Source organism: Epinephelus fuscoguttatus, linkage group LG8 (genome assembly GCF_011397635.1).
Source record: "Epinephelus fuscoguttatus linkage group LG8, E.fuscoguttatus.final_Chr_v1".
Taxonomy (NCBI): domain Eukaryota; kingdom Metazoa; phylum Chordata; class Actinopteri; order Perciformes; family Serranidae; genus Epinephelus; species Epinephelus fuscoguttatus.
The window spans coordinates 29,469,547-29,492,898 of NC_064759.1; the positions used below are offsets into that span (position 1 = coordinate 29,469,547).

Sequence of the window (23,352 nt, forward strand, 5' to 3'; positions counted from 1 at the left end):
ATATCTGTTAAATATCAATATATTGCCCTGCCCTTTGGCAAAGTCACACAATAACACACACTAACAGATCAAGGCCAGGGTAGAACAACAGCTCCCGTGTTCAGCAAGGTAAAATTACTGTTTTCTGTCAATTAATTCTGGCTTTGAAGAGAGCATTGATAAGTTTCACTTTCAGTACAGATCTCCATTGGAAAGGGCGGTCTGTTTGGGGAGTACCAAGCATACAACAGAATACAACTGAATTAAAGAGACTTGGATTACTGGATTGTCATGTGTCTCAGGATGTGAAAGGTCTGCTCATCATATTTTCATGTTTTCCAAATGAGACTACAAGAAAAGTAGACCTATATAACATGATTCGTACACTGTATTGATTTTCATGTCTGGTGAAAATAGTATTTTTTCTTGGGAACTATTCATTTTAATGCACATGTGGTGTGTGTTTGGAAACATACAAATGTGAATGTATAATTTTATGTAAATACTTGGTCTAATGTTACAATAATGGAGCATCATCAGGTAATCGGAGCAAAATTTAGCCCCGAACCGGCGGTTATTTACCAAATAAAATAATGAAAAAGTAATTATTGTATTACCAGGAGCTGTCTTGTGTGTCTGTGTCAACGTTTAAGTCTAGTCCTGTTATTTTGTTAAGTGTTATATGTGAGTTGGTTTTGTGCATAGTCACAAAGGTAAAGTTTTTGTGGACCTCAGGAAGAATAGCTGCTGCAATAGAGTAGCTAATGGGGATTCTAAAAAACTAAACTAAAGTTGTACTGCACAAATTGTCTAAGAGTTTGTAAATAGATGTCTTGATATAGTTTTGCTGTTTAACATGGACCCCTATGACTTCAATACATCAAGAATTTTCTTTATTGCTGACTTCTTCAATCACTGCAGGGATGCTAGAAAAAATTGTCTTGTGGATTTAAAAATAACATGGGGTGAGTAATTGATATATGTATTCTCTTGATGGGTGAAGTATTCCTTTAAGCTGCTCATGAAAATTATTTAAATGCCCTTTTAGACACAGCATCTTGTTGTTAGTGATTATAAATGATCTGCACTGTGATTAGACTCTTGACTAGATTATAATCAAACTGTCAAACTCTAAAGTACGGTCTGTCAGTCCCATCATTTACATCATTTGAAAAACACTACATTGCATAATGAGTCAATGACACTATGGGTCTTGTGGGTGAGAGTTAGTTGATATCCGACTCAGCTGTTAATGGTTAACTCACGCCAGGTTAGAGTCCGCTCACTGTGCTATGTTCACGTGCATTCTTCCTACGCCATGCTCTCTTTGCCCTTTACACTGGGCAGGAGTACCTTGAAGGATACTGGATTATACACCACTGGATTTAACACATACACATTCTCTCTGAGAGCGTACCTAATCCTTGGAGCTGGATTTATAAACAGACTGATATATAACACTTTCGGAACACTTAATCAACACAAGGACTGTTGCTTGACGTGAGTGGGATGTTTTTCTTTTGTTATCCAGGGCTAATATTTGTGCAGTGAGGACAGAGAGGGAGTGCATGCTGAAATGTGTGCTATAGAAAGGCTGTTTGTCATTGTCCGCAGAATGAAGTGTTTGATTTCTGTCTAATCAGCTGCCTCTGTCAGGCTAAGTACAGTTTATGTTGAGCCGAGGTCAAATGTGCAGATAGCTGCCTGCATGTCATTGACATCTGTCACATCTCCACCCAGGAGCTGTGGTTTGAGGGAGCTGTGCTTTCTTATCTGTTTTTTATAGTTTTCATAGAGCTATTGTCAACACAGTAAATTATGCATGGTATGTACCTGAGCCAAACCAAATACCATTTGAGTCTAAATATTGCTGCTTTGAATAGCTTTTGGTGCTACAAAAATTATTAAATTCAGGTTTACCAGATGTTTCAGTCATTTTCTAAAATCACTTGACTGTTGCAACTCAGCAAACCTAATGTTCAAATTTTAGTATTACTTATTGAGTGTATTATCTGATAGTCCAGGTATGGAATACGATTTGATGAGGCATGTTATTAAGTAAAGCTGTTGATCATTTTCCTTTAGAAAACTCCTTGAAAGCAGGCATTAAATATGTGACAGTATTGCCTAAAAGTATGAGTGCTTGGGAATGATATTACAGAGGTTGTTATTATGAATTATTAAATTATTATTCAGGGGAGTTTTAGAAGTAGATGGAATAAACAGCTGCTCAGGGTTGGATCATCTTGACAGCCAAAAGGATCAAATTGGCTTTCTGTAGACTGTTATGTAATCTAAGTGAAGAGAAAAGGAGGTGTCAAAAACAAAAACAGAAAAACAGAGCAAAGTCATTGATATTCAGGCTGCTCCTGAGGTGGTGGCAGTGGGTTGTGTTCATTAGGCTGTCATGCTGCGTAACTAAGATTTAACTTGAGACAAACAAAGATGGCATAAACGAACCAAAATGATCTACATAATTTAATTTGTTTTGATAAGATTTAATAAATGTGAGTCTGAATGTGAAAACATTGCATCCGATAAGCATCATTTGAAAAAACACTACATTGCATAATGAGTCAATGACACTATGGGTCTTGTGGGTCAGAGTTAGTTGATATCCGACTCAGCTGTTAATGGTTAACTCACGCCAGGTTAGAGTCCGCACACTGTGCTATGTTCACGTGCATTCTTCCTACGCCATGTCTCTTTGCCCTTTACACTGGGCAGGAGAATGAAGGATACTGGATTATACACCACTGGATTTAACACATACACATTCTCTCTGAGAGCGTACCTAATCCTTGGAGCTGGATCTTATAAACAGACTGATATATAACACTGATGGGGAACACTTAATCGATGCACAAGGACTGCTGCTTGACGTGAGTGGATGTTTTTCTTTTGTTATCCAGGGCTACCAGATTTGTAACAGTGAGGACAGAGAGAGTGCATGCTGTAGAATGTGTGCTATAGAAAGGCTGTTTGTCATTGTCATGAATGAAGTGTTTGATTTCTGTCTAATCAGCTGCCTCTGTCAGGCTAAGTACAGTTTATGTTGAGCTGAACAAATGTGCAGATAGCTGCCTGCATGTCATTGACATCTGTCACATCTCCACCCAGGAGCTGTGGTTTGAGGGAGCTGTGCTTTCTTATCTGTTTTATAGTTTTCATGAGCTATTGTCAACACAGTAAATTATGCATGGTATGTACCTGAGCCAAACCAAATACCATTTGAGTCTAAATATTGCTGCTTTGAATAGCTTTTGGTGCTACAAAATTATTAAATTCAGGTTCACCAGATGGTTCAGTCATTTTCTAAAATCACTTGACTGTTGCAACTCCGCAAACCTAATGTTCAAATTTTAGTATTACTTATTGAGTGTATTATCTGATAGTCCAGGTATGGAATTAAATATGTGACAGTATTGCCTAAAAGTATGAGTGCTTGGGAATGATATTACAGAGGTTGTTATTATGAATTATTAAATTATTATTCAGGGGAGTTTTAGAAGTAGATGGAATAAACAGCTGCTCAGGGTTGGATCATCTTGACAGCCAAAAGGATCAAATTGGCTTTCTGTAGACTGTTATGTAATCTAAGTGAAGAGAAAAGGAGGTGTCAAAAACAAAAACAGAAAAACAGAGCAAAGTCATTGATATTCAGGCTGCTCCTGAGGTGGTGGCAGTGGGTTGTGTTCATTAGGCTGTCATGCTGCGTAACTAAGATTTAACTTGAGACAAACAAAGATGGCATAAACGAACCAAAATGATCTACATAATTTAATTTGTTTTGATAAGATTTAATAAATGTGAGTCTGAATGTGAAAACATTGCATCCGATAAGAAAAAGGGATTTACCGGAAGACGCGATTCACTGTTTACTTAATCAAACATCATAAAACCTTGATGGATCAGATAACAGATTGATTTGCGAGTTGTACATTTGAGTCTTTCTTAGAAAACCCAGCACAATTTAGGAAATTACAACAAACACCTAAATGTGTCTTTGCCATTGTCATCTCACAGGAGGAGAATGAAGGCACGTGCGCCACCTCCGCCACAGGCTCCTCTACCCGCCCCACGCCACATCTTCAGAAACACTGTACCTGATGGGGGAGGGACATCAGGGATCGATGCCAAGGAGAACATGCTGCGGCCCACTGTGGATTTACAGCTAACCCTACCACAGGGATACCAGACTTGTGTAACTGAGGATGGCAGGTGAGAGGACAGAGGTTTTTGCATTTTTTCTGTAGAATGTGTCATAACCGTTTCTTTGCTCATGAATACCGTTGTGTCATGCAAAAATCCATCCATCCATGTCGTCATGAAATCATTATATCTGTAAGTATGAGGATCTTAGCTGTTGCTCAGCTGAACAATATGATCTTACTGTATGTTGTGACCTTCATCAGCCAGTCACCTGACAAACAGTGCGAGACCCATTTGTCACTTCTAGGTCTGTTGTGGTTGCTCTGCCAGTGGGGCCTCGTCAAGGGGTCCAATGCCCAGTCTCAGCATAAGCTTTGTCTCAGAGAGTTGCCAGATGAAGGCTGTCCTGCTGAAGCTATCTGACCCTAATGAGGTTTTCTCCTTTGGGGCAGAAAATCAGGAAAGCCTCCTTTGTACAGACCAACATGATGCTTTTTTAATAACCATAGAAAAACTTTAGACCAGTAGATGTCTCTCTGCTAATTCTTAGTAGTAGTATAAGTAAGTTGCGATCTTTATTTATTTATTTATTTATTTATTTATTTATATATGTTAAAAGAGAGCTGTCTACATTTAAAGGGCTAGTGTGTAAGAATTAAGGGAATTTAGTGGCAGCTAGCACTTAGGATTGCAACTACCTCAAACTTCTCCTGGTTAGAATTCCTTCAGTGTTGATTGTTCAGGAGGTTTTTACCAGGAGCTGAATTATGTGCAGAGGTTTCTTCCTCTCCAAAACAAATGAATCAAGTGATTAAACCAGTAAAAACATTGAATAAAGCAGTTTCACGTTACAAATCAGTGTTTCTCCATTGCTGTTTGGCACATTGCAGACAGCCCACTTGCCCAGCACCTGAAAATGTGCTCATCTATTTTCTCTGATACCTTAATGTGTGCTCATCTTATTTTTGATCCAAACATTGAGGAGTTTTACCGTGAGCTGAATTGTCTTTTCCTCTCTGAAACAAACAGACCAGGTGATTTCAACTGGTTAAAACACTGAATAAAAAGGTTTCATGTTACAATTCAGTGTTTCTCTAATGCTGTTTGGCATGTCGGAGACGGGCTGCTTACCTAGCGCTTGTTAATCTGTGCACATCTTTTTTCTTGGATAATTTAACATCCAGACTTTCAGGAGATTTTTACTGTATGTATTGACACATACAGAAGTAACCCCTCTCACTTATCACTTATGACCCACTAGAAGTATGTAGTGGTGTATTTTCCTGCAGAGGCTCTGCCCTCTGCCTGTATTATCTTCTTTTTATTTTCTGTGTTCAGGATGTTCATGTGCATGTACTCTCATAGTGCTCAGGTGAGGCTAGGGCTCTTTAAAAAGGTAGCAACCAGGTGCCAGACTGTAAGCAGCAGACATTTAAGAGACATGGTACAGAAATAAAGCAAATATAGCAAGGCAAAACGCCAAACAAGAATGAATCTGGAGTTAGCTTTAATTGGCGAGCTGGTTTATAAACAGTAACCAACACTCCTGCATGGTATACCTTTAAATGTGGAATGTTTTTATTTATTTATTTATTTAGTATATTTGCCTTCACTTGTGAGAGAACAGCATAGAAATCAGCTTTGTTTACAATTCATCTTCTGACACTCCTCAGTAAGAGTATTAGGGCCTGATACTGTGATAGTTAATGTGGTCATAGATAAGATAAGGCCAAGGTGTCATAAACACACATATGTGCCATTAGTAGCTGATAATAAGTTGTACAACCCCCAACCATGACTGTAATCTGGCTCTCACAATTGTGGCGCTGTTGTAGGATAATTGTAGTGTTTTAGGCTAATACTGTAATAGTAGAAATCTGATTATTATAGCATTACAATAATATTATATCTTTATAATATGCAGTTTGCTTTTCCAGACTTTATTGTGCAATAACAACTTCAACACACAGAGAATACACATTCTAACAATGCATCTCAATCAAGGGTCAATGTACGCTCTTAACCTTTTAACCTTCAGCGTACTCTCACCCAACCTCAACTTCTTAAGTAGCTGTAAAGGTAGATAATGCATTACCTTCACTCTTCTGTGTATTCTTTATCTGGTTGTTCCATTAATTGTTTGTACTATTATCATTATTATACTTAGATTGATATTCAAACCCAAGATGACATTTTTATGACTGGACCAATCAGTTAAAATTAAAATTTATATGTATATGCCTTGTACATAAGCTCAAACAGATGTCCCTGTAAAGAAACATAACAAATCACATGATTACATGATTGGAAAATTCTATTATATGGGCTACAGTTAAACTAAAGTTCAGTGGGAATGAGTGCTTGACGACGTAGCATGCCTTTATAAAAATGACACCATGTGAACCAGGGGAGTTTAGAGGTTAAAATATATTTCATACTATATCAGATCATTCCATTTGTGGTGACTTGTTTGTGAAGAAAATACATGCAAAATCAGCTCGAGGAGGTCACAGTAACACAGGACACTGGCTCTGCTGATTGCAGATTGTTGTTAGTTGTAGACTGAGTCCATGTGTTAGTGATTGTCAATGGCGTCCTTTGTAGTGGTGTCTCTCTCAGTTCTGTCATCTGATCTGGCTGTTCCCAGAAAACATTGGAGACTGTCTCTTGGTTTCTTTATCTGAGGATTGACAGGTAGTACTGCAGGCCTCCGTCAGCTGCACCACACACACACACACACACACACACACACACACACACACACACAAAATGACGCAGCAGACTTCAGAGCTTCTCCTGTGGCTTAGTGGACATAAGTAGTTAGTCTTATCAACAAGTACTCTGCAATTTGCCTGTCATTATTTCTCTGTGCTTTGTCACTGCCCTTTTATTGTGCGAGGCTCTTTAGAGTTCCTGTGTAGATAAACCAGATGATTAAATCTGCAGTATATGATAAGTGGCTTATGAGGTTGGCTCTTCTTTCTGTTGTCGTTTTTAGGCCTTTGCAAAAGTTAGAATAAGACCAGCTTAATACTACATTTTTTCTTGTCTGTTTCAAAGAGCAGTTCTTCTAAATATGGTTGTATGCTCATGTTCTTTAATTTCTAATCAGTATCAATATTGTAAAGAGTAAGGATAATATGTAACACAAACAGAACATAAAACAAGAAAATTAAAAGAAAATAAAATTAGGAGTACATATATACTTAAATATAAACATAATCAGTCAAAGGTTTCAGGAAAAAACGTCTTAAAAAATAAATACATTTTTGCTGTTTAATAAACTAAATCGTTATGGTAGAGAATTCAGTTCTTGGAGAAAACGTGAAGAAAATAAATAAATTATAAATATCATAACAATTTATAAGCAAACAAAAAAATCCATAAAGAATATTGAAATTAATTTAATATTCAAGAGTGTCACCGCCTGGATTAACATAGTAATAAATAATATCTTTTAATGTTAAAAGAGTAGACAGAGTTACCAGTTTCAAAAAAGTGAGACTCCGTCTGTCCAGAAATCTTTTGGCTACTGTACTACCTGTTGTTGTGTAGTGTTCTGTAGTTGTGAACTCTTACTTTTGTTGTCATATGCACTGATGTTTGGTTAGTGATATTTTCAGATAGGAAAAACAAAGACAAAGACAGCCTTTTAATCTTTATGTCAAAATCATCAGTACTGTTGCCTGCTCTGTGAAAACAGCTCATTGTTTAAAATAATATCCCTTGTTTCAATCAATTAGCCATCCTTTGTTAGAGCATCAGGTGTGAGTGTGTCTGTGTTTTGTTGTATGAAGTAATTACTATTCACTTTAGCAGAGCTGAAGCTAGTTAGGCTCTGTAACCTGATCTTCTCCTCTACCTCCCTCTCTTTCTCTTTCTCCCTCTCTTTCTTCCAAACCCCCTCCCTCTCCCTTCCACCCTCCTCCCACCCTCTTCCCCCTTCTCTTTCACTTTCTCTCTCTCCCCCCCTTGTCTCTCTTTCTCCCTCTCTCAGCAAGGCGCTGATGGACCTGCTGGTCGAGCTTTGTAGCCGCTACCACCTGAATCCAGCACTGCACACCCTGGAGCTGCAGTCGCCCGACGGCCACACTTTGGGGTTCAAGCCCAACGCTCTGTTGGGCTCCCTCAACGTGGCCTGTGTCCTCATCAAAGAGAAAGTCTGGGAGGAGAAAGCGGTGCGCAGACCGGCGCCCAAAGTGCCAGAGGTAAGCTACAGTGGAGCCTGATACTGTCATATGGGTCTTCTTTTAATCGTGTGCTTTGCATTTAGGATTTTATACATGTCACTACATATTTATAACCTGCTGAAATTAGGTTTGTTATGCTTGGCTTGGATTCTTGTGTGTTTTGAGACAGAAGCATCACTGTTTTAAGAAATGAATGAGTTGAATGATAAGTACATAACAAGAAATTGAAGAAAATTACCCAAAGCTACCCATGTTTTTTGAAATGTAGTCCAGAATGCCAGTGGAAAAAAGCCCTTAATATAATAACTGTGCAGTCTGCATGTACTGTATGCATAGCTCCTTACCCTGCAGCCCTATGTAATATCCGTCCCTCCCCTCTCTACCTCTTACATCTGACTGCTGGCAGAAAGCAAGGCCAGTGAAACCTGTAAGGGCCCATGCTAAGGTAGGAAGCCAAGGGTATTGACTGGCCTGGCATGACATTGGAGTCAATTCTTTGATACAGTTTTTCAGTCTAAGTGTGCCTTTTTTGTCTTTATCACCTGTCCTGTTAATATCTGTTTTTTCAACTCACCTGTCTACCTGAGCGTATTTCTACTGAGCATTACTCTTTGTCTCTTCCTTTTTCTCTGCCTCTCCTCTGCTCTCCTCCTACAGTTTGAATATTTGATGAGTGCCTTACCTTTAGTTACCATGCATTATTTCTCTGCTCTTCTCAGGGCTCACTGGCTGCTCTCTCTCCCTTTGACCCCGCCTGGCCTCAGGCCAGAGACTGACACTGTTTCAGACACTGCTGTCAGTTATTTCTCTTTCCTGTTTTATCTGTCTTTGTACCACCAGCCTCAGCTAAAAGATGAAATGATTTAAGTGTGATATGCAAAACACTCAGTTGTCAGTTTCTTAGATGCACCCAGGAAAAGTTAACACGGTCTAATATGACAGTCCTGCAATATATCCTCCCTTCATAAATGTTTTAATACTTAGTTTTTGTTGGAAATGTTTGAGAAGGTGTTGATTCAACCCGATGATCATATTGTAGACATAAGTTTATGGTGCTGCTGAACTGCATTACATTTAAGATGTTTCTAATGTTAGAGCTGCAATGATTGATTGTCAGCTATTAAATAAATCACCAACCAATCTGATATTTAACAGTTTGAGTAATTTCAAGTCAAAATTCTCCATTTCCAGTTTCTTAAACGTGAGTATTTTCTGGTCTAAACTGATTATCTGTGGGTTGTGGACAAAACAAGACATTTGAGGCTCTTAGGCTTTGGGAAACACTGATCAACATGTTTCACCATTTTCTGACATTTTACAAACCACAAAACTAATCCATTAATTGATGAAATAGTTGACAGAATAATTGACAATGAAAATAATCTTGTAGCCCTAGTCAAAAATAACAAGACTGATTGAGCCAACAGTAATCAAACTTGCGTAAACCTTGGATTCATGCATCAACAGCTTGTCACCCTTCCACTGGTGCATGAGCCGAACAGAAATAAAAACAAAGGGGGACAGTAATCTGTATTAGGATTTACATGAAAATAAACACCTTAATGTGGTGGTTTTCAAAGTCTTTGTGCCCAAGGCACAAAGAGTTAGAAATAAAAACAAAGGGGGACAGTAATCTGTATTAGGATTTACATGAAAATAAACACCTTAATGCGGTGGTTTTCAAACTCTTTGTGCCCAAGGCACATCAAAGGGCACGCCTGTATTTATATTTGTGCACAGTAGCTTCTGTGACATGTGTTAGCACTCTTATCAGGACATAAGACAATAAAACTAACAAAAAATAAGACAGGTAGCTTTCACGATACCGTCTACTGACAGTTTTTTACTGACAGTAGTAGGTCGTCTTCACTGGTGCTTTATTGTAATTTGCTCCATACAATAAAGCAATCTGTTTTCCCACTCACAACTTTCTGCTTTTAATTGTTATTGTGCCTCACACTGGCTGCCAATAAGGACTTTTGATGTGTCACACATGTATAACTCCAATGTGCAAACTCTTTATGAGGAAATGGGTGCACACAGCATACTCATACAGTCAATTCAAAATAAATTCATAATTTTATGTATAGGCCCAGTTGAATATTGCAATAGTAATGTGTGGTTATCACAAAATCCCACAGTACACCTGGACCGGCATCAAGGCACACCATTTGAGAAACACTGCCTTATGTGTTATCACAAAATTGTATAAGTTTAAAATTTTTAAATTGATTTGCTTTACAACCTGAGTCTGATGCATTGCCAAGCACTAATGTGTTTTGGATCCCTAAAACACTTTTGGAGTAAACACCTGACCTGAGAAGCAGAGGAACATACATTGTCTGTATCTGTCAGTCCATAGTTTATCTGTCTGATTATGTGTATGTGATCAAGGCCTGGAAAACTACTGGTGAGATAAGCATAAGATTTTGGCACCCATGCACACACTCCCAAAGTAACAAAGCACTGATTTTGGAAAACCCATGACTTTGTGTAACAACTTCAACCACCTCAACCAACTTTTAAATACACAAAGGACTCCTTATGTTCTAGACTTGTGTATGACTATTCTATCACTGGTCAACAAGTTTTGACTGTGAAACAAATGGCTTACTGGAGAAGTTCTTAGACCTTGTCAAAAATCTGTGCTCTGAGTACTTCTGAAGCACCTTTCCCTGTGGTGATAAATAACATTGAATGCCTCTTACTCGAAATACAAAAGCCACTGATGAGCCACCAGCTGAAGAGGCATTTCATAAATTCTTTAGCCTCTTGACTGCGGTGTGGTTTTTATAGAGGCTGATGTGAACCACTTGGCGATAACGTCTGCTGCACAGAGTGGCATACTGTTCTTCATGATAGAACACTATGTAATGTTGGAGGTTTGACTACCTTAATACACACACACACACACACACACACACACGTCCAGGATCACATGCATGTATGCGCAGATACACAGACATCATCATCTTTAGTCTATTAAATGTTTCTTTTTTTCTGTCAGCAACCAAAGTCTAACCTTAAGTTACTCATTATTGAAGTGTCTTGCGTGTCGGATATCTTCCTCTGCCTTTCTTCTTTCCGCATGTTTTACATTTCACACTTTTTGTTCTTGCTCTCTTTTGTTATCCTGCTAGATCACTACAAGCTCTGTGACCTCAGAATGGCAACATTTCTCCAGTGGCCACAACAGTGTGCTCTAATCAGGCCTTCATCTCATCTAGTTGTTTGACATTAATGTCTTGTTTTTCTCTCCCACCATTCTTTCGTCTCTGTCTCAGAAAACAGTGCGTTTGATGGTGAACTACCACAGCAGCCAGAAGGCAGTGGTGCGGGTCAACCCGTTGGTACCACTCCAGGCTCTGATACCGGTCATCTGTGACAAGTGTGAGTTTGACCCAGCACATGTCCTGCTCCTAAAGGACAGCATCAGTCGCCACGAGTTGCCGCTGAACAAATCTCTGACAGATCTGGGGATCAAAGAGCTCTACGTACACGATCAGAGTCTAGGTAATTCATAACCACCTGATTCTGTCTGTTATTTTCTGTTTGAGGTTCAATCGCTGTCAGGTTACTCAGTGTCTGATGTGTATTGAAACTGAAGTTCCCATAACAGAGCCAAACATTTTAAAAATAAGATAATTTCAGAATTTGTAGAATATGTTTTAATTTGAAATATCGTATAGTATGATTATTTTAATAGCTATTTTCATGAAGTCTGTTTTGATTGAGTCAAGGAATTAAAATTGAATAGAGCCCAGGCTTGGGTTATGCTAATGCTTGTAAGCCAATTAAAGCAGATAAAGATGCATCATGGATACTGATAGGTGTCTTGGCTCACCAAGCTGTTGTGTCATATTATCTGATGTTTGCCTGCGAATGAATATCATCCCCAAAGCAGTTACTGTTGCATATACTATTAGTGAATCACAATGTCTTTGTAATAATGTATGAATGCATATACAAACAAATTACGGAAAAGAATATTCTCATTAGTTTTGAACTGTGCTACATATCTGACAGCTTTATCTTAAGGCACCATAAAGAGGCAGCGTTAGGAAACTGAAGTGAAGGCTTATTCACATGCGTGATCTGAATAAGAAAGCTGCACAACAGAACTTATATAATGTTGCTTCCTTCTCTGTCATGTGAGCTTCTGTTTAGGGACAGCAAATGAGCACAAATGCTAGTTTTCATATTACTTTCACTCCCTAACATCTGATAGAGGGCAACCCTTCTTATGGCAAAGCCTCCACACAGATTTACAAACTGCAGTGGACTGTATAGAAAAGGGGTGTGGTGGCTGCACTGAGACTAAGCTTAAATCCCTACCATGTACAAAGCATGCTGACATGTGGCTGCCCTGTGACCTTTAAATGGATAATTACAGGAGGAAAGAATTTTCTCATGAAGGAACACAAAGTTTAACATTGATTTTGTTTGCTTACCTTCACCACTGTAGAACAGATTGCATGTCGTAAAATCTGTAAAGTGAATAAGATATAAATAAAAGACATATTTTGCATAAACAGGAAACTGAGCAAAGTATGGATCTCATACAAACTCAGTCAGTAGCATGTATTTTAAATTCCAGTGCAGTGAGCCACAAAACCAGGATTACATCGTATTCTGCTGTAGAGCATGACCGGCATGTAAATATTTGGTGACATAGTTCTGTGCAGTCAGAGTTAATGTTTTCTTTATCAGCAGCAGGTACGACAGAGCATGAACAAAATTATAAGCTTGGGTTATATTTCATGTTATATGTCCATCTAAGTGAACCTTGGCAAATACAATTTGTCCCTGGGTATACAATCATTGCAAGACATCATCCTTTATCTAGTAGGAAGTTGAATTATAGTCTAAGATCTGATATTATGGCTCATTACCATGGTAACAGTCCACACCCACTGATATTTATAGATACTGTCCTTGTCACTGAGGGTGATCTTAGAGGAAAAGCTTGTAGTTTATGGTCATGAAGGATTAAGGCAAGAACATTTAGAACATTATGCAATTTATATGGTCGGATACTATACTATATTATATAATGGTTATATTTTGGTATTCAGCCTTGAACTGTTATATTGAATGGCATGTAAGCTGGTTTATCAGACCAAATCCACAGTTTATTTAGTTTGTGTCATGATTGGTTAAAAGGCATTCAGTGTTTCTTCCTCTAACTGTGTTGTGATGCTACGTAAGTGCAAGTACAAAAGATTGATTAATTCTTTGTGATGCAGGTAACTTATCCATAAATGACATCATGTGTTTTTAAACCTTATTTTTTTTCAGTTCTCCAGCCTAAAATGGCTTCTGCCCCTGCTCTTAACTACTCAGGTATTAGTCGTGACAAGTCTTGTCTGTCTTAGTGTCGCTGGTTCCAACCACATGTAGCTGTTTAACCCAGCGTCCTGCTGCTTGCTTATTAACCTGCTTTTTTACTCGGTTAGACATGCATGTTTGCTTATCAGCCACCCAGCTTCAACGAAATTATTTGTTGGTTTAATGTCACTGTAATTTTGTTACTTGTGTCAAAATAATCAGTACTGGCCATGTTTGAAATTATTTCATGTTAACTTAGTGTACGTCTGTTTTTTTTTTTTTTCTGAATCCAAATAACCAAATAGTTTAGCTGTGTGATTTTCGTAATGGTTAGTTTACCTTCCCTCCCTGCCCCAAAGCCAACAGTGTTATCATTACACATCTTACTTACTGCTTTGTAGACTGTGAAGGTTAGATGGAGTTCTTTGAGAAAAAAAATGAAGCTATAGCGCCCTCTGCTGAGGAAACCTACTAGATCATTCTGTTCATGTGGAGCATTTAGTCCAAAATGTATTAAAATGACCAATAAATGTGCACACAAATAAAGTAAAGCAAATATGTTGGACATCGTAGGAGTCAAACCAAGTTGGCTTACATGTGAGATTGCACTGTAAATTCACTGTGTTCTACTGTCACGGCAATCCCACCCTGAATTTTGTTTTTAACATAATTGACGTGTGCATGCCGAGATGATTTGTCACTCACTTCTAATGAATTCCTCATGATTTTTTTTCAAGAATGATCCTGACTTCATTGCTGTGCTTTAATGAGTCACTGACAACATCATGTCCAACTCTTCATCCTTCTTCATATAGACTCCATCCGCTCCAGTACTAATAGTTTGGGCAGACCGGAGAAGAAAGGCCTCCTTGGTATCTTCCAGTTCAGCAGGAGGAAAACCAAAGTAAGACTCTTGATCTCTGTTGCTGTTTTTTTGGCAATATGTTTACATTTTATTATTCATCTCACTCTTTAATAATTTCACGTTTAGCATTGTAGTTGTGTTTTATTATCAAAGTTAAAACTGGTCATACATACACAATATTGCACTGGAATTAAAAATGAAGCTTTAAATTCACTGTAAGTGTTCGCAGATGTTTAGCAGTGACTTACTTGCACAAGTGCCATTAGCAATATAAGATTGTGTAATACTGTACAAACTAACACTGAGTGGTGCATGCCAGTCATGCTTATTTAGACTGATAGCAAAGAGAGGCTAAATGCATGGCTGAACAGTTGAATGCTGCATGTTAGCTGTGCCTTCCATTTGCAGACAGAAACATCATCTATGGACATGGATGACTGTGATGATAAAGTAATCCAAAATACAGACACACAATCCAATGTAAGTATAACTAACACATCTGACGGTGTCCAGATGTGATAAATGAAATCAAATTGGGATTTGATTTTATTGTGATTTCACCTTAACACATCACTAAATCATTCCAATCATATCTATGGGTGGACGGAATAACAGGAATGTGTGTACAAGATAATAAAAAACAGTATCAGCATAAACAACAAACAAACCTTTAACATCACCACAGGGTCAAATCAACATTTCTTTGACACTTTTGTTGCACTCGCAACAGGAATTTGACTTGTTAAACAAAGGTTGTACTTATTGCATGTCAGTAGTATTGGGTTGTTTGGGTTCTTGTGTTCATGTCCATTTCTTGTATGGCTGCTGATACTTTCATACGATATTAATATAAAAGCCTTCACTGTGTCAGCCTGGGTACAAAATGTTTTTTAATTAATGTATGTATCCCTATATATTCATCCTCCTGGTGGAATAAAGGGATGTAATGGTACAGAAAAGTCATGGTTTAGGATTCATGGTTTATTGCAAGTTTGTTACAGTGAGAAAATGCAGAGTAAGCGTTTAGCTAGCTATGAAGTGTAAGCTTAAAAGACAGGCAGTTAAGGGTAGGGTTAGGGTAAGTGTTACATCTTATAAGGTGAATTATGTCTTTATGCAAAATGAATAAAGTAAATGCATAAAGTGGATTATTGCTACGTTTGGCCTCATATGTATTCACTACAATGTTGCATCATTGCAGTGTTCAAATACCTTTGCATTGATGGGTTTGTCTTGTACTGGTGGTGGGCGCAGCTTATAGGGGTGTGTCATGTTGCTGCAGCTATACATGTCTCTCTACCAATGTGCTTGTTGTGCTAACCTCATCATATGTTGCTAACAGCGCATGGTTAAAAGTCTCTGGGCTGAACTCATGTTTGTGAACTTGTGGTTCCACAATACATGCATCCATCAACATCTCGTGTGCTCTGCATGCAGCGGATGTTGATGGTTTGGTACAAATACGCAAATTGTTAGAGCCCTAGCAGATTGTGATGAAACACTAAAAATGACACACTAGATATGATCTGTATTGAGAAATACTGACTGGGTGTGTCACATTGCACCATTGCTGGTTCACCATGTCAGTGTCATCAAACCTATAATTTTTGTCAAAAATATATTCAAATTCAAGTTTCAAGGCTGCTCTGTCAATTTTCACAACATACCAACAGCAAAAAAGAGGAACAGCTTCACAAGCATTACCCTAGAGTAGGGACACTCAACTTGCATTGTTTAGGGGCCACTTTTGGAAAATGGTAGCAGACCAGGGGTCAGTTAATGAACAAACAGTCATAATGTTTCTAAGTATATGTAATAGATAAATTGCCTATTTTCAACCAATTGATGTTGCTGTCCTCACTCATGTTTGCCAATAGGCAAATCCATTCACAGCAGCCCTGCACAGGGCAGGTATACACAGGGGTGTTTCTAGGATTTGAGGACATTCAGGGCTCAGTCCAGACCCTTTTTTTTCCTTTTATTAACAAGCTCTATTTTGACTTTTTTTTTTTTTTTTTTTTTTATGTACTCTGGCACCTTATTTACATTCAAAGTAGGCCACCCGATGCCCTGTTATCACTGTATCACTGCTCTAGAGGCTCTGATATCTTTGCTGCAGATTAAATTTGTTTTTTTCATTATGTAACTTTAACACATCATCTTGTTATTATTTTTGGACATTTAATAGAATAAATAATGAATAAATTAACTGTTCAAATAATTACTACATATGTTGCAAAAGCAACAACAGTGGAGGTGGCAACTGCAGAGTTAGCATGAGCCATTGAGTCACAACACCCACATTAATGTTGAAAATGCCAAGGTGAAATATTTGTTTGGAAGTTCGAGGCATCCTTTAAAGAATATGGCCCACAGAATTGTTGCTCCTGTGCAGCTGGTTGTTTAGTTGTGGTCATGTGCACTGATTTCCTCCAGAGGGCAGCAGGTGTCTCTAGAAGGTTAGTCAGCAGTCTGTTAGCACTCTCAGGTCCAAAGAGGAGTATTAACAGCTCCCCTTGCTCCTTTCTTTTCTTTACTACTATTAAAATGGCTGTAGGAATAGTGTTATATAGTGATATGTATAGCATTAGTCCTACAGTCACCATGAATGAGGGAGTGTACAGTCTGTGCTCACAGGCAAACAAGGACCCAGAAGGATCCAGACACACAGCAATGGCAATGACCAGCTCTGAGAAGATTCACAACAAACTGGAGGCACAATATTATCTCCCTACAAACCTGTCCATTGTATGTGTCTAGAGCGTACGCCCTTGTTAAACCAGACGTACATTTAGATGCTCCATCAAGCAGCTCTCAACCTGTTATGTCCATAACTCAATCACGTTAATTTGATTTTGAAGACATGAACTTCAGTTCAGCAGCAGCCATCTGTGGCTCACCTCAGATCAATATGGCGTTTGATTGTATTAGCTGGAAAAACACTGCCTGGCTCACTCTGGTTCACTTCACTGTCCGGCAGAGCACAAAGCTTCTGGACGGACTACTCCACCCTTTACCTCTTTGTTCTTAGTGTTTTCTTCGACATCAAGCATCAGGCTCGTCAACATTGAATTATTTTCATCATTGCCATTATCACACTCTACTTCAAGGACAAAGCATTCTTTTTGGTCTTCCTCGTCCTCTTTTTATGTCTGCATCAGATACTTCTGACTATAAATCTTCCTTTTGAAATAAATAACAACAGTGAAGGACGACAGGGAAATGAAAAGTAAACCAAAATATGGCAGCAGAGCATGAATTAAACATCCAAACTAACAGACAGAGTATGTGGCTTTTGCTTTGATGTGAAACAGTTTTAAAACACCAAAGTGTATCAAAGAGTTAATTTATATTTATCCATATTGCTGTTTTTCAGCTCCATCATCCTTTCCAGTGGCCTTTAATGCAGCTGGGCTCTTTCTCTCTGATATGATTGTTTCTCAGCCAGGGACTGTTATCGGACCACACACATGCATCTGTGCACACAAGCAAACACTCACACACACACATATAGACACACAGTGTTATCAGCTCAAAGGGATCAGATTACCCTACCTTGGCTACATTAGCACTAAAAGCCCAGCCTTTTATCTCTAATTGTTCATTAGCACTGTGTGTGTGTGTGTGTGTGTGTGTGTGTGTGTGTGTTGGTGTGTGTGGTCTTAAAACACTTACATGGTCAGAGAGCATTATGTTATAAGGCAGTGCTGATTCTGGGGCAAACTGACTTGAAAAAGGGAAAATGTTTTTTGTTTTTTGTTTTTTGGATTGATTATGTAAGATTTTCTTTGAGATACTTAAATATACGTTATTAAATCAGTCCTATCTGTCCCAACCTCCTCATCACAGCAATGACATGCAGAAGCGGCAGTTTCCAATACCACTCATGTTGAGTTATTTGCACACCATAAACATGATTGTATGTTAAAGGATCTTACACAAATTGGTGTTTTTGTAGGATGTTTCTGCAGCAAAAATAGTTTTGATATAATCATTTACTCTTCCCACAGATTAAGATGCATTTAAAGTAAATAGATATTGAAATATGACAAAAAGATGCACTCAACTCATGAACCAAAAGCTCTCTCTAGTATTGTGACCAACACACGTTCATATTTAGTATGTTTTGTAGAAAATATAGTGCTAAATCATTCTCAACTGCACGTAAACTCTCATCTGTGTATGTGTCATTGTTGTACTCCTATAAGCTTTCATGACAATAAATATTTTCATGTGCTTGTGTTTAAAGAGTAACTCAAAACTCCCTGAAAATCTTGTTTCTGGCGATCTCCAGTGGTACTTTTGACCTTTGCTGCAGTAATTTAGAGTTGTGCTTAAGGCTGCATCAGTCCACTATGACATCACTGTTGGGTGTGGTTACAGGTGCAAGTGCACACTTCTGACTACTTTTAACCGTAGAGGGCAGTGAAACATTGCTTTAAGTAATTCTTTAAGCAGCTTGATCCTTCCTGTATTTTATCTTGTCTTCCTTGATCATTTTTTTTAGCTAAGCCTTTAGCTAAATGTACATTACATGCAAGTAATGCAAATAAGTTGTCATTAGTTTCAAATATCCAAACAGTGATGTGTGTTTTATATTATAAAATGATAAGTTCTTGTTCAAAGTCAGTGTTGGAGGAGTTTCCTCTTTGATGAAGTAAGACTAACTTTCAGTGTGATTAGGAGAGTGATTCTGACACTTTGATAGGCCTCTAGAGCTTCGCATATGTGGTTTGTAGTAGGATCAGTCCTTTAAGCACTAAAAGGCATTCCCCAGAGATACAGTATGTAAGTCATGTTCTTTATGACGAAGTTCAGCAGAAGTTCAATAGGTTCATTTTAAGTTGCACTCTTTGTAATTATGAGGACACACTGAGTTTGGGTCCCACCCCCCACCCCAAATGCTGCAGTACGTTTGTTACAGCTACCTTTCTCTCCTCTCTCACTGTTTTGACAGATTTCAGATTGTTTACCAGAGGGAAGGAGTAGAAGAGAGCAGGTGAAGAAGTCAGACAGAGTTCATGTGAAATGTCTGCTTTGAACGTTATATTTTGGTGAAGTGAAAGCGAGCTCCTTTTTTAAGGATCCCAAATAGAAATCACATCAATCTCTCACTTCTAACATTTCTTTTTTGTTCTGTCGCCCCCCATCTGCCATCTACCCCACCTCCCCCTTGCCCTGCTCTTACCCCCATCAGTCACACGGCTGAGGGAAAAACTGACAGCACATATTTTTATTTCATATTTTGAGCATCATTTTTTTCTGACACAGGCTTAGGTTGTACTTTGTTAATGTGTGTCTTTCGTGTTTGTACTGAATGTGTTTATCACCCATTTGTTTTTGTAATGTTTATGTTTGCACATATCACAGATAGTAGGGAGGTGGCGTTTGAATATTTTGTTATTTTGCACTTTCACTCATGCTTAGAGGTGAGACGTATAATAATCCTGCTGAATGATTTCTTCTCGCTCAATAGTACAAAAAGTACAAATGTATTTTCCTTTACTGTCTCTGTAAGGACAACTGGTTCTTCAGTAAAACATCATTTTGCATGCTATAACAATCAAAATATCATCATCAATCAAAATCTAATTTCTCATATGTAAAATGTTCCCAGTGTAACAAAAAAGCGGCAGACATGCTCACTGGACTGCTTCCCCAAAGGCCTTTTTCTTTCAGAGCATGTTCTTTTCCCATCCCTCCCCACTGTGAGATGTTCTAACCTTGGGTCCAATTAATTCTAATGACCTGAACTTTATGTTCCGTTTTGCTCTGCTTTTATGCTGTATCCAGACATTGTCTGAACGCATCAATTAATCTGCTTTTAAACACAGTTCTTTTTTTCTTAGATCATGGGGGCGTGAGTCGTGGTTTGGTTACCCCCGTTGTGCTGAGGCTCTGTACCAAGCTGAGCCACGGGGAGATTCAGATTTTCAGGAACACTTTGCCCTCTCTTTGATCAGTTATTGAAAACCAATTTTGTCCCAATGCTTCAGTCAGGAGCAGCCACCCTTTGAAAATAGGGTTGCACTTTTAACTTGGTTGAATAAATGTTGCAGTAATTGTTTTGACTGAAGATGTGAAGTATGTATGTGAATGTGTACATGCTTTTAACTTGAATACACTGTAAATGAGGTGAGTAGGGATCTCCCTCTGAGATCTGTTTAAAGATCCATCCAGATATGGAATAAATGCTTATAATACAGTTTAACCACTAAAATCAACCCTTAAAAACAACACTGTCACTCCTGGCATTATTTGTGTTAGCAGGATATTTTTGGATACTTATAACTTACAAGACACAGTCATAGACATTGACATCATAATATAACCTATAAGGATGATGACATTGTTATAATTAAGCTAAATGCTTCTAATACTCTTTGGAAAGGCCGAGATAACTAAGGGCGAGCCTTCAAAATTTAAAGCCATTTCAGTTACTGGGGGTGCAACAGCACCGTGATCAATTTATACGCCTATAACTTAGTGGTAGATCTGCCAAGATTATTCATTATTCCATAGGTTGTCAACTGTTACATTAGATTAAGCCACTTAGATTATCCATTAATCGATTTGACTAATTTTTTAAACAAAAAAGTCAAAAATCATTGATTCCAGCCTCTAAACTGTGAATATTTTCTGGTTTCTTTGCCCCTTTGTGACAGTAAACTGAATTTCTTTGGTTTGTGGACAAAACAATAGATTTGAGGACATCAGCTTGGGCTTTGTGAAACACTGTCAAACATTTTTCACTATTTCCTGACATTTTATAGACCGATAACTAATTGATCAATCAATGAAATAACTGACACATTAATCAACAATAAAAGTAATCATTAGTTGCAGCCCTACTTTGTGGTCATGCATCTGACTCACTTGAAATTGACAGTAAAATGTCCCCCTGCTTAGGTGAATGCTTACATATACATCTGTCACATTTGTCAGTCTTACCTCACCCTTTTTATTTTTGACATCTCCAACAGGGTCTGTCCGCTGCGTCAGGAGTCCCCAGGGTAGAGGATCGGCCCAGCACCTTGGGCCAGTCTCAGTCGGCCATGAACATAACCAGGATGTCACCCAAGGCTGAACACAAGAAGAGAAGGGCCCCAGCACTACCCGGGGCCCCAACACCCACCACTGGACACACTAGCTTTGAGGGCTATCAGGTAAGGCAATAAAAGAGCTGTGCTGAATTTGGGGATGTTAGTGTCACTGATGAAATGATGTGTACTACATAACTGGCCAACATATGGATAATTTCAGTTTTTAATAACATAAAAATGTGTTCTAAATTGTGACTTTTGCATTACTATAAAACATCAGACTCATCCAGTGAGGTCACCAGTGACAAAACCAAAAATCTCACCATCTCACACACATGGAAATGCATACAGAAATGAATTTATTAATAATACTGAGTACAAACATAAATTCCAAAAATCAATGTTTAATGGGGATTGTAATGATGATTTTTATTGATTTATTATTGATGATTTACCTAAAGGTAAAATATCCAAATCATCTGTTGATGCAGCCTCTCCTTCAGAAAGTGTTTTGGCCTAAGATTCAGCGCCTCAAGGTCACAGTGACCTGTATCGTCTGCATTAGAGCAACAGCTCCCTGCAGTCTCATTATGGTGTTATGGCGGCATGCTGGGAAATGTTGTTTAGCAACCAACATCCTTCCTCCCTCCCTCTGATAATACGTTTTGTTTTTATGAAGGAGCTAGTGCTCTTGCAGGATGTTATTGAGAGGAAATTTTGTTCTCAGGATGGCATGGAGAGTAGTGTTACCCTCTTTACCTTAATTAACGAAACTGAACAGGGAGTGGAGGAGCAGACAACATTTCTGAGAAATGTATGATGACAATAGTGAGTCAATGAATGCACAAACACAAGCCTGGATGATCTGATTCACAACGTCTCTTGTTAGCAGTAAGTTAAGCATTGAAGGCAACAAAGATGAACTGTAATTAAATGATGCAAAAAAGCACAAGCGTATCCCTAAAGAGGCTATCTTTAAACAAACTTGGGTAAACCTAATTAGCTTTCAGCTAAACCAAAATATTCTATTATCTTTCTGAATGTGCCCCTCCTTCATTTCAACTTAATTCTAGATGTTTGATGTTCTTTTTGCACTGCATTGTGACTCTGTTAAGAAGCTCTTTGTAGCTGCTGGGATTGTTTAAGCAGTGCAAATTGTTGTTGTGCAGAGGGACACGTTCATTTATCTGTCCACCAGTCAGACTGAGAGTTATGGCAGACACCAGGGCTGAAGTACTGAGACACCACTGGGAGTCACAAGGGCAGCTTCACAGAACAGGAGTTGGGAAGGTCATCTGAGGACTTGATGACTGGTCTAATAATAGATTTCTCCATCTCGCTCGTATGCCTTCTCTGAACTGTTACCCTGTCTGAACACAAAGTCTCATGTATATTCATGCACGTCGTCCCCACATTGCAAGGTCATACTGCAGTGCAGGACACCTCTCATGTTTCACCACTCTGTTTTCTAGGGTTGCTTTTTGAGTAGAGAGATTGGGGCTGTCGGAGTGTTCTGCTGGTCTTATCAACAGTTCAGCCTTAGGTCAACAAGTGAAAGAGTTTTCAGGACATGTGTGTATCTTATATGGGAATAACATGATAGTAACAATTCTGTAAAAAAGTGCAACATGATTTCATGTGCATTTCTATGGCCCTATTGATTAACAGATGAATGAAAGGATGTTAAGTTTAAATGTTCGATTGTTTTATGTTGTTTTTTAAGGAGAGTCTATGTGATTGTAGCCAGTGTTATCTGAGGACACCACAGAGGTGTGAGGTGTTCAAAGATTAGCAG

The 23,352-nt window shown here is 38.4% G+C and overlaps 1 protein-coding gene across 6 annotated transcripts in view; it reads left to right on the forward strand.

Annotated features, from left to right (window-relative positions):
• The window catches only part of cobl (cordon-bleu WH2 repeat protein), a 73,697-nt gene that overhangs the window by 17,129 nt on the left and 33,216 nt on the right, over positions 1–23,352 (forward strand). For 2 of the 6 annotated variants that reach the window (XM_049583053.1, XM_049583057.1), the window contains exons 3-9: positions 4,006–4,200; positions 8,129–8,339; positions 11,606–11,834; positions 13,620–13,664; positions 14,465–14,553; positions 14,923–14,994; positions 21,498–21,680. In XM_049583053.1, the coding sequence (XP_049439010.1) occupies positions 4,006–4,200; positions 8,129–8,339; positions 11,606–11,834; positions 13,620–13,664; positions 14,465–14,553; positions 14,923–14,994; positions 21,498–21,680 (1,024 nt within the window). Of the gene's footprint in view, positions 1–1,304; positions 1,480–4,005; positions 4,201–8,128; positions 8,340–11,605; positions 11,835–13,619; positions 13,665–14,464; positions 14,554–14,922; positions 14,995–21,497; positions 21,681–23,352 lie in introns of those variants that run through there. The other 4 variants (XM_049583058.1, XM_049583055.1, XM_049583054.1 and 1 more) reach the window with 4 other exon arrangements.